The sequence below is a fragment of the Helicoverpa zea genome, chromosome 13, assembly GCF_022581195.2.
Source record: "Helicoverpa zea isolate HzStark_Cry1AcR chromosome 13, ilHelZeax1.1, whole genome shotgun sequence".
NCBI classification, from domain to species: domain Eukaryota; kingdom Metazoa; phylum Arthropoda; class Insecta; order Lepidoptera; family Noctuidae; genus Helicoverpa; species Helicoverpa zea.
In genome coordinates this window covers 9,875,316-9,887,735 of record NC_061464.1, presented here as the reverse complement: position 1 = coordinate 9,887,735, position 12,420 = coordinate 9,875,316, and the positions used below count along the sequence as shown (strand labels likewise).

Here is a 12,420-nt window from a genome sequence, read left to right as displayed (position 1 = left end):
TCTTGTCCTAGGTTTTACAGTTTAGGGCTGATTAATTAACTACCTTCTGCTAGCATTTTCTCCCGCGTCCGGTGAAAACTGGAAACCAAATAATAAGTGACCCTTCTCTGATAAACGGGCTGTCTAGCTCCAGAGATAAGAGCGTTTCAATAAACACAAAAAATCTTGTAAATATAAGTCAAGATTTACAGAAGCAACGTTTGTCCTGAAGTTAAAATTATTACCCTGACATGGAACATATTCTGGAGCATTACCATAAATGCTTTCCTTTGCACATCCCCTTATTAAAAACTTTTTTCTTCCTGCCATGTTCCCAATTTTATTTGGGATGATTGTATTTTCGATCCCTGTTCTAATTTGTTGCGTGTGTTTGTTACAGGCTAATGAACTGCGCCTTACAATCAGCCACTGCGTTGGATGAGCATACTATCGCGGCGGCCATGTTACCTCTCGCCACCGCTTACTGCAGAAAGCTCTGTACCGGAGTCATCCAATACGCTTATATGTGTATACAGGTAAGACTTTTTGTTGGTACATCATTGTTGTAATTGAAAGTCCTATTAATAGACACATCCCTCTTCATAGAGACAGTATTAGAATTAATCTCTCTGTTCAAAGAATTCCAGAATTTAAGTGTTGGTTTATTCACAATATTTTACGTAGCCATTTTTAAGTGCTCATGAGATATCTGACAACAAAATTGACACTTCAAATGAAATAATCTACGCTTCGAGAGAGTTTTGTTTAAAATCGCAAAAAATGATGTTTTTTTATTTATTCGGCTTAAAAACCTTATTTTCTTGTTCAGGAACACCCTGTATGGACTAGCCAGCAGTTCTGGGAGGCGGCGTTCTACCAGGACGTGCAAAGGGACATCAAAGCTCTCTATCTCCCCAACCCTTCACATCACCAGAGAGTGCCAAGCCCAAGGTAAGACCCGGTTATAGTGCTTAGCCTTTTCCCAACAATTTTGCAGACAGCTTCCAATCTCATCAATTGCTGCTAACGAATGGACCGTACATATGTAGGTAAATGTACATACACGTTGTCTTTATATGACTCACCAACTCAGCCAATACTAAGCACTCCTGAACTATACACATACAAAGACAATCTGAATGTACATTTACATTTACAAACACAAGTATATGTAGTAGTCTGCCTATCTGAATTTCCTTTATATCATGCATGATTAATTTTGTTTCAGAGATGACGAAGAGTACATATCTTTATTGAAAGCACAAGAACCGAGCGCGTTGGAGATTGCCGCTGAACAAATGAGATTATGGCCCAGCTTATCACCAGGTAAGACTGTATACATTTCAAAATGGAAAATTATTGTCATGATCATTTGTCTAGCCTTTTCCAAACTATGTTGGGGTCGGCTTCCAGCCTAATAAGATGCAACTGAGTACCTATATTCATAGCGCAACTGCCTACCTGACCTCAACCGAGGCAACTCAATACCCCTCAATACCGTTAGATTTGGTTGTCAGACTTTCTGGCTTTTCGCTACCTTTAATGACTGTCAAAGATGTTCAAATGAGACCCACCATTAAACAACAATCATCACTGATATAAAAATGAACGAAGAATTCTCATCACAGGAAAACATCATCATCAATTAATGGCCTTTTAACATCTATAAGAGATGATTTAAGTTGATGGCTTACCAAATTGAGATTATCTGCATCTTATAAACGTGTAATAATTTAATTCGTATGTCCTTTCTTCAGAAAAACAACGTGAACTTATAGCAAGCGAGGAATCAACGTTATACAGCCAAGCGATTCACTACGCGAACCGCATGGTTTACCTGTTGCTGCCGCTAGAGGGCGCCGGCAGACGCGCCGATGTTAGAGGCGAGGAAACCGATCGCCAGAGCAATAGTATTACTAATAGGTGAGAAATAACAATTTTGGAAACGACGGACAATCATCAGAATTGCTACAAAAAGTATTTAAAAAAATTACCCCATAAACCTCCTGATAGTTGGACAGTGAAATACCACGTTGTATAATTTGTTTAAAAATACTTTGGATGGTTGGTAACTGTTACCATGTAACTATATCTATACCCAAATTATAACAATCAGTCGTCAAGTCGATGATTTGACAATCTATACATATAATAAAATGGTAGGAAAGTTAAAACTGTACATTGAATATTTTTTTAAAAGAATACTTGGGGGGTGATCCATAATCGATTCTGAACCCAAATATGTAGTTTTTAGAATTTTTGTCTGTATGTCTGTTTGTCTGTATGTTTGTCCCGGATAAACTCAAAAAGTACTGCATGGATTTAAATCAAATTTTGCATGACTATTACCTGGGGACCGGTTCAACACATAGACTATATTATCACCCTATCACTTAGGGGGGTTGAGCAATGAATTATTAAATAAACGAAATTGGAAATTCTATATTGTTCACGCAGACGAAGTCGCGGGCAACAGCTAGTTGGGCAATAAATTGACGGTTGGTTATGGTTTGGCTTTCGTTATAGTTATACTCACCCTTCATTGCCATTTCTGGCCCAGTTTTTGATGATTTCCTTGATCATCAAGCCAATAGTAGAAAACTTTGTACATATACCTATGCTGTTGCAAAATATGAACTTTATACTAACGTAGGGCTGCCATCTCGAATTTCGCCCAACCCGGACAAACTTAAATAAAAAACCCGGACATTTGGCGTAAATCTCATTTTTTCCCCGAACGAGTACGATTTTTTTAAACAAAATAATACCTAATTTGTAATCCATTTACTATTAACATATACTTAAATTCAATGAGGTCCTTCCTTACATGAAAAGTGTTTTCCCCGGACACTTTTCATGTAAGGACCCCGCCCGGACGGCCCCCGGACGGCCTCCAAACGAGGACAAATCCGGGGAAACCCGGACAGATGGCAGCCCTGGGAATAAGGCTGTACCTAAATACAAAAAATGATTAACTGACCGGACTTAGAAAGAAGATTTAATAAATACTTGATTTGTCCAGTGTGGCGGAATCTGATAGCGTGGACGCGGAGTCAGGTTTCGAGGAGGCAGACCCTGGCGAGGCTGGAAACAACGTCATCAAGATGGTCTCCAGATTTGTTGACAAGGTAAGTAAATTATTTCAAGGTGACAAGCTCCTCATATCTTTTAGTAGTTTCAATTGTGATTTAGTGTAAAGTTGATAAAGTTTTGTATCATAAATAGTACCTAATTCTAGCATACATAGCTCTGTTTTTGCGGGATGAAATTCATGAAATATAAAAAAAAAACTTTTATCTCATAGTTCTCTGGTTGGTTACTCAAATTCAAAAACGTTTATTCAAATTAGGCTGATACTTTAGCTGGCACTTTTCGAACGTCAGAAACAAAAGACGGCCCTTAAAACGCCCACCTTTCACCCCTACCTATGGGTTACATAAAATTACATATTATTACTTACTTTATTATCTTTGGGGTAATCTTTAAAACTTACCGATAAGCCTCGTTATCCCAAGTAGTGATGTAAAATGAAAAAAAAAAAATGATTTGTATATTTTCACTTTATTGAAAAAAAAAACATGAAAAAAAACTTTGCATCGTTGTTTTTTTTCTAAATTTGGTTTTTTTTCTAGCCTAAGTTTTAGTTCAATTTTCAAAATTTTCCTTGTATTGAGTTAATATCAATGAATGTTGCCAATATTTTTATGAAATTTTGGTACTGTTTTATCAGAAAAGTACCGTAGATTCAAGAATAAACCTAAGACTCTATTATGTAATCTTTAACGGTAAATGCCCTGACAATTTTAGAGTTATTATACTCTTGAAAAAAAGAAGGTCCAGAAAAAAAAAACTGTTTTTTTATCAGGTTTTTTTTCACATTAGAAAAAAAACTGTTTTTTTGCAACACTAATCCCCAGTACTATAGGTTACATTTATTTACCCAGGTGTGCACAGAAGGCGGTGTGACAGCGGAACACGTGCGCTGCTTACATCAGATGATCCCGGGCGTAGTACACATGCATTTAGAAACGCTCGACGCAGTGGCACGGGAAAGTCGACGATTACCACCCGTGCAGAAGGTAAGCTCATACTAACTGAGGATTTCAATAACCTATCTATCTGTTGATTTGCATTACTGGAGACAGGAATTTGTCATTAGCTCCATACGTCAGTGATATCAACATTCAATGCCCTAAGTGTTAGATTATTTGATTCCGCAGTTAATCCACGGTGATACTGCAAATGATGACAACCGGCAATCTTACCCCCAATTAACATAACACAAAACTTCTTATAAAAATAGTAACTAAACATTAACCACATTGTTAAAAATTGTGATCTAAAAAAAATACCGTCCTTAATAATAGGCTTAAACCATAACTTTGACGACGAAAGTTAATGCTATAAATAGAGCACTAAAATTAGATTACTTTTTAAAACCTCGTTTTGTAAAAAAAGTTCTTCTGTAAATCTAAAACCTAGGGATTGTCATTGACAAAAATTTTACATGGGGTCCCCAACTTCAAGAAATTAGCCGGAAAGTGTTTGCATCTGTCAGGTCCTTGAGGAGATTACGAAACTTTCTCCCGACAGCCACCAAAATGGCGCTTGCACAATCCCTCCTGCTTCCAATCCTTGATTATGCTGATGTCAGTTATCTCGATCTCACTGAGGCACAGCTTGATAAACTTGAGCGACTTCAAAACGTTTGTATTAGATTTATATTTGGCTTGCGCAAATATGATCATATTTCTGAATTCCGTTCAAAACTCAAGTGGCTTCCTATACGTCTTCGCCGGAATACTCATATCCTGTCTTTACTGTACAACATTTTGTTCAATCCAAAAAACCCGTCCTATCTAAAAGAACGTTTTAAGTTCCTTAATGACACACATGCAAAATGTCTAAGGTCATCTGAGAATTTGAGGCTAGAGATGCCATTGCATTCCACTAGCTTCTTTGATAAATCTTTTACCGTTCAAGCTGTGCGGTTGTGGAATGCATTGCCCGTGACAATAAGGCAGGCTCAATCTCTAGCAATCTTCAAGAACCTGGTGAAAAAGCACTACCTTTCCAATTTATAATCCAGTAAAATACCATATTGTTGCGGAGTAGGTATCACTAAGTTTATTGGCAACTTTCAATATATATTATATATATACATATTTGTGCTATTTTATAAATATATATTTATTATATGTATATGTATTTATTTATTTTTTTATTTTGTCTATTTTTAGGTATTAATATTATACATAGTACACCAAAAACTACCTGCAATACAGTTATTTCTTTTTTATTCTCAATCCATCCAAAGGTTGTCTGTAAGAGTACGCTTTTAGCGATAAGACCGCCCATTGTGTCACCGACTTTTAAATCTGTAGATCAGTGTTTTGTTGTTGTTTTTGTTTTTTTTTTTTTTAATTTGGTGTACATAATAAAGAGTATATCTATCTATCTATCTATCTATCTATCTTCTTTCTTTATATTCCAGCCTCGAATAGTAGCACCAGCATTAGTACCAGGCGAGACAGTATCAGTGCCGGCGTTACGCGCGTACCTCGTGTGCGACGGACGCAGTACTGCGCTGTTACCCGCAGAGGGAGCCTTGTTCCTCACTAACTATCGACTCGTGTTTAAGGGCACACCTACAGACCCTTACGGTGAGTTTGTTACAAAGTACCAACAGTGTAAGTACCAATAGACAGCATTAGTACCAAGGTAGACAGTATCAGTACAGGCGTTACGCGCGTATAATTATTATTATTTAAAAAAAAACTAAAAAAACACTCTTTTTTTAGAAAACCGAACTAAAAAATAGAAAATAAATTTTAATGAATTTAAATTAAGAAAATAGTGTAAAAAATTTCAATGAATATAAATTAATAATAGTGTCAATGAATCAGTGCACGGTGTCAATAGTTATAAATATTTTATTGACAGATATGAGTAGAGTGATTTTCATTTCGATAATATCTTAAAAAGCACTCCACGCTTTTTTTTAATAAAATATATTTTTTTTCTATTCACACTATTATTAATTTATATTCATTGAAATTTTTAACACTATTTTCTTAATTTAAATTCATTAAAATTTATTTTCTATTTTTTAGTTCGGTTTTCTAAAAAAAGCGTGTTTTTTAGTTTTTTTTTAACTATTATTTATTTTCTACTTTTTAGTTTGGTTTTTTTATAAAAAAAGTAGTTTTAGTTTTTTTTAATTATTATTTATTTTTTACTTTGGTTTCTTTATAAAAGCGTGTTTTTTATTTTTTTTTTTTAACTATTATTTGTTTTGTAGAATTAAAATTCTCTTTAGTATACAAAAAATTGTCAATATTAGAGAAAACGGCTAATGATAATTATTGGAAATAAAAATTAACATCGAGTCCTGCCTTATCGATTGTAGAGAAAAATTCTAGAAAATTTTAATTAATTTTCTTACCTTATTGACTATAAATGAAAATTATATAAATTGTCAAAAATCATATTTTGCAAATTGAAAAATGGAATAATTTTATCAAATTAGTGTATTGTCATCGGTCCTCAATAAATCTACAAAGTTTGAACGAAATCTGGCCGTGTAAAGTGGGTCAAAATCGCGCCCAAAGAAGTTGGTTACAAACAAACACACAAACATACAGGTGAAGCTAATAAAAAGCGTGTAATATTGTCTCTTCCTAAATTACCTCTTAATTTTTTTTTCACATTTTAATGAGCTACGTAAATGTTAATTGTAAATAAATAATGTAAAATAATGTCATCATTTACAAAAGTATGAAACGGCATGTAACTTTCACTAGAAGAAATTGACGTTGGTTACTGAATCGACAAAATCTTTGAGAACTCTCATGCTAGCTTTATATTGGCAATTCTTATTCCATTTTCTGCGCCAACGAAATCTTTAGCCATCGCCATCTTCGCAAATTTCCTTAAATTTTCTTTTGTTATTACATGTTTTTGTTAAAACGTCTAAATATATTTTTTCTCTCAACAGCATGCGAACAGACAGTGGTACGCTCGTTTCCGTTATGTTCGCTGACGCGGGAGAAGGCAGTCCGCACACACTACCTCCCACATCTGGAACAATCACTACAGGAAGGCTTGCAGTTGAGATCTGCTACATTCCAGCTGATTAAGGTAATGAACAAGTATAATATCTAAGTTTATTTACATTTAATTGTCTGTGAATTAAGTATGTAAGAGGAAGTATGAAACGGAGAGTTATGAAGTGTAAAATATTAAAAAAATTGTAAAGAAGTGGAAAATAAAACGAAGACCTCGAATCAGTTTTATTTTATTTCGGTCGTAACCTTAAAATTTTGTTCGGGATATCTAATCCATTTTGCAGACTTTGGGTCTTGACTTTTTCGCTCTATAGGTAGACTTTCGATCTGAGCATCTCTATATATAATATCACTGGCGTCGCGTCGAAGCGACAGATAGATTCGATTCTGTGCGTTTGTCGTGGGTATCCAAAGTCTCTGTCGCGGCGTAAGTGACGAAGTGTTGGTGACTTCTAAAATCGCCACGTCAGTAAGGCTATGTTCAAAGGCTACTTTACAACTCCTAACAGTGGCGAAGGGTGGTTTATTGAAATAGGGAAGCCGCAGCAAAAAAAACTGGGGGGGGGGGTTCTCAGGGACGGGGGGGAGAGGTAATGGAGATAATTTCTCAGTCCACCTTTTAGCACTGACTGAGAGACTGATGGTTTGAACATATTTTCTCGAGGAATTCTGCAGATTATTAATATCTATAAAACTTTATTCCATAAAATACTAGAATCTGAGAAAAGTTGGCACTAGAAACAATACAGCTTATTTAATTTACAACGGCCTGTTAGCCATTGATATTTATCGTATAGGAATACATTTCATGTTTCATAAATCCGTCACGACGTTAGTAATTTTAATATTGACGTAATATTGATAGGTAATTCACCCGTGCGGCGTGCCCGAGTTTTATAACACGTTTTTATTCTCAAAACATATCCTTGAAAAAACAAGTTTCTTCCTAAAGTAAATAATCTGTCAGAAAACAGTCTAATACGACCCATGCTATCCTAGTTAAGTTTTAAAAGTAGGTACACTAAAAAGATGCAAACTGTCTACTTACCAAAATAACTCATTTCAACGTAGGTCTCTCTATTTTCACAACACAATACACACACGAACTATGCTATTTCCAAATGATACACACACTAATAAATTCAATTAAGTAATACAACGAACAAATTGTTAATGATATTATCTAAAACAAAATAAGAACAATGAGAGTGAATTGGTCTGATTTGTTCGTTTACATATTTGAGAGCTCTAAGCGCTGTCACTCGCGCGTAGACAGATATAGCTACTCTACTCTTGACGCGTTCTTTCTCGTTCACTCGCGAGTTTTGATTGGCTGGAAGCCGCTCCGTGAGCCGGCTTACCGCTCGCCCATATTTTGCGAACATCGCGCGGCGCGGCGTGGATGACGTCACGCAAGCGTAGTTTTGTATGGAGGAGGAAGCCGAGACGCTTACCGGCTTGTTTAGTAGGAGCAAAATGTTTCAAGTAATTTATAGACAATTTTTTTTACGGTGGTAGGCGTTTTGTTATACCTACATATTTAAATTGTGTGGTTTAAATGATTATATTAATTATACCTATACCTATATTATAACTTATACCTATGCTTCTTTCTTGAAATTCGAAAGGGAAGCCGATGGGAATCGGCTTATAAGGACGCCTCGCCACTGACTCCTAAGGCAAAATGTTTATTTGTTACTTATTTTATTTGCGCAGGTGGCACTAGACGAGGAAGTGAGCAGCGAGGCAGTAGAAGCATTCCGCAAGCAGGTGGCTCGACTCCGTCACCCAGAGCACGTGCTGTTACACTTCGCGCTCGCGCCGCGCTCACAGCCGCCGCCTAAACACTCGCAGCCTAAACATCATACGCTCAAGTACGTACTGTATCTAGACGAGGAGGTGTTCTGAAGGCAGGGGCGAAACAACAGGCACTTCACTCCATAGGCAATTTCCAATACCCACTACCATTATAGACTACTAGATTCTGCCAGCGGTTTCACCCGCATCCCGTGGGATGAACCCGGATAAAAAAGCCAATAGCCTTCCTCGGTAAATGGGCTATCTAACACTGAAAGAATTTTTCAAATCGGACCAGTAGTTCCGGAGATTAGCGCGTTCAAGCAAACAAACAAACAAACTCTTCAGCTTTATAATATTAGTATTAATATTTTTATTAAATATTATTATATCATCACATTAACACAGGACATACAATTTTTTAAGATTCAAAACTTAAACTGATCGCATTAGAAATTTAATTTTTCATCGAGCGAATTTTTGTGCTCTCCTGTAATCTCCACCATATATAGGGCTTATTTATGAGTTGTTTTTTAGCTATCAAACACTGTCCTTCTAACACAGTCAAAATTAACTAAAACTGTATATTTTTCACAGGGGTTTCGCCAAAAAAACCCTCTTAAAAACAGCCCGTCGCGCAGGCCTCAAGCCCAAGCCGTCCAAACGTCAGAAGTACGTGCTGCCGTCAGCTGACGCGCGGTCGTTGACCTCGCCGCCGCTCATGTCGTCGCTGTCGGCCGACACGCTGTCCTGTGAGTCGCTTTATACAAGTTAGTTTTGGATGATTTTTCTTTTTATTATTTTTTTATTCATTTTTTTTACTCAGAAAATTTTATTCTTTTTCTAAAAAAATGTGTCTGTTTTCTTATATGATTTTAATTTAAATTATCAGTCATCATCATTTTTAAGTCATTATTTTTTTCACATAAGTCGTTTGTTTTCTGAATTTAATTTTTTTTTTCATAGAGGAGGTTTTTTGAAGAAGACTGTTTTATTCATATATCCATATGAAATGTTCTGCATCAATATTCTTTTGTTTCACAGTGGAAGAGCTAGAACTAGGTGGCAGTGAGACAACAGAAAGTCCGGCGGCGCGTACACTAGAACGCGTACGGGAACGCGTGTACGCGAGGGACTGGGCGCGGCTGGGGCTGGCGCAGCCGCCCTTCAGGCTCGCACACGCCAACGCTGTCTACACCTTGTGTAGGAGGTAAGACTTGTGCGTACAGTGGAACGCGTACGGGAACGCGTGTACGCGAGGGACTGGGCGCGTATACGGAAAGTCAAAGAAAAAGTTTTTCGTTTTTTCGTTTCTCGAATACGGTCTTATGCAACATAACACTTTCGTTTTATAGGAAACATTTTCAAGCTATAACAAGATACGACGTTTGTCCTTACTAATATTGTGAATGCAAAAGTAACTCTCTGTCAGTCTTTCTCTTCAAAACAGCCGATCCTATTTAAATGAGATTTTTTACTCGCCCACAAAAACGACTTCTCCATACAACACCTAACAATAAAACATTGTCCAACAGTTACCCAGCAGTAATCCCGGTACCAGAGAGCTTCGGCGACGACTCGTTACGTCGCATCTCTCGGTGCTACCGACAAGGACGACTGCCCGTCATCACGTGGAGACATCCGAGGACACACGCTTTGTTGGCTAGGTAATATTTACTTAATTTTATGTTTAGTAGATTTTGGATAAGGTAGCGTCAACGTTAAAAAATAAAATAACTCAGTGTTTCATATTGTTGAGAATTAAAGTATGTAGTCTTTTATTTTAAGGAACTTGAATATGGGTACATAATTGGGTAGAGATGAATGGCTTTACCCCATTTTCGTAAGGAATTAATTCTACGATAGGAGCTTTGTAAAAAGAAATAACGCAATAAAATACTTTGTTTTGTTTATTAAATAAATAACATTACAATAAAAACACAAAATTCCCCCCAATTTTCGACCATTTCGGGTTTAACTTTCGCTGAGAAATTAATCTTTATCAGCCCCCATTTCCCTGAAAACAAAATAACATCCATTATTGTCATATTTTCACGTACAGATCAGCGGCCCCCCACCACAAAGGCGTGATGGGAATGCTGAAGGCGAGTCACCAGACGCCCGGCAATGCGCAAAGCGGTACCGAAACTACATCCAGTTTAGAACAGGTAAGGTATCTTTGGTATCTAGACTGCTGTATGTTCTTGGTTCTTTTTGTTATTGTGTGCAATTTTTTATTACCCATAAAGTAAAAGTCAAAAATAAATATTTTATTTATCTTCTAATATCATCAAGTGTGTAAATAAACTGTTAAATCTATGTACTAAAAATAATAAAATACCAGCCGAATTGAGAACCTCCTCTTTTTAGGGAAGTCAGTTAACAAAGGGAAAATATTTTTTTGTTTGTACCTACCCTATACTTTTCGAAACTCAAATCGATTTGCAAATTCTTTCACTGTTACCAAGCTAGACCGCTCCCAAGTAACATAGTTGCAGTGTATAGGTACGTGAGTGTAGGTGCAAGTACCACGGGAAAACAGTAAATAAATAAGGACTACCATAGAGTTACATTGTACCGCGATAACTGGGACTCACAATTTAATATTCCATCTGAAGTAATTTTGGCGTAGACAGTATTCTGGAATACTAATAAAACTACTTCATCATCAACACTTTAAAACTGGCAAAATTAATACCAACACTATTTCACATAGGAACGTTACCTAGCAACGCTAGTAGCTTGCACCCCAGCGTCGCGCGGTGACCTGGAAGACTCGAGTTTGAGTCTGGACTCGTTACTGCTCTGCTGTGAGGATCAACAGGCTTCACATACTCCGCTTTTGACGAAGGCTGCTGGGACTCTGGGGTGAGTGGAAGTTTGAAGTAACTGTTTGAAGAGGTTTTATTTGTATTTCGTGTTTTAGATAAATGCCTCAAATAAGTACTCAATTTAAATTTTGAACACAAATCTATCAAGTAGTATTTTTTATTTTATTACATTCACGGTCTGGTCTAGTCGGTCCTCAAATGGGGGCATTTATAAAACATTTATATTTATAAAACATTTGAATTTTCATCGTTTTTTTTGTTGATTATTATTTATTATACGGTTAGTTGTAAAGACAAGTAACATGTGACTTACGTATCAGCGTGTTGGGTCGCAACAGCGGCGGCAAGGGAGGCGCCAGCACCTCGTCCCGGCACTTCGGGCGCTGGGGCTCGCTCAAGGACCGGCGCCAGGCCTCGCACCTCGACCTGTACGCGCCCCGCCAGAGACTGTCCACTGCTGACGCGGACTCGGGTGAGTACACTGCACCTCGTCCCGGCACTTCGGGCGCTGGGGCTCGCTCAAGGACCGGCGACAGGCCTCGCACCTCGACCTGTACGCGCCCCGCCAGAGACTGTCCACTGCTGACGCGGACTCGGGTGAGTACACTGCACCTCGTCCCGGCACTTCGGGCGCTGGGGCTCGCTCAAGGACCGGCGACAGGCCTCGCACCTCGACCTGTACGCGCCCCGCCAGAGACTGTCCACTGCTGACGCGGACTCGGGTGAGTACACTGCACCTCGTCCCG

General features: G+C 37.6%; 1 protein-coding gene across 1 annotated transcript in view; it reads left to right on the top strand.

Moving 5' to 3' along the window:
- Nucleotides 1-12,420, top strand: part of LOC124635895 (myotubularin-related protein 5) — a 98,273-nt gene that overhangs the window by 74,604 nt on the left and 11,249 nt on the right. The window contains 15 exon segments of the mRNA XM_047171850.1: nt 380-515; nt 809-930; nt 1,208-1,305; nt 1,737-1,902; nt 3,002-3,107; nt 3,924-4,058; nt 5,474-5,642; nt 6,977-7,119; nt 8,763-8,920; nt 9,441-9,595; nt 9,888-10,053; nt 10,379-10,510; nt 10,906-11,011; nt 11,560-11,711; nt 11,995-12,146. Of these exon segments, the coding sequence (XP_047027806.1) occupies nt 380-515; nt 809-930; nt 1,208-1,305; nt 1,737-1,902; nt 3,002-3,107; nt 3,924-4,058; nt 5,474-5,642; nt 6,977-7,119; nt 8,763-8,920; nt 9,441-9,595; nt 9,888-10,053; nt 10,379-10,510; nt 10,906-11,011; nt 11,560-11,711; nt 11,995-12,146 (2,096 nt within the window).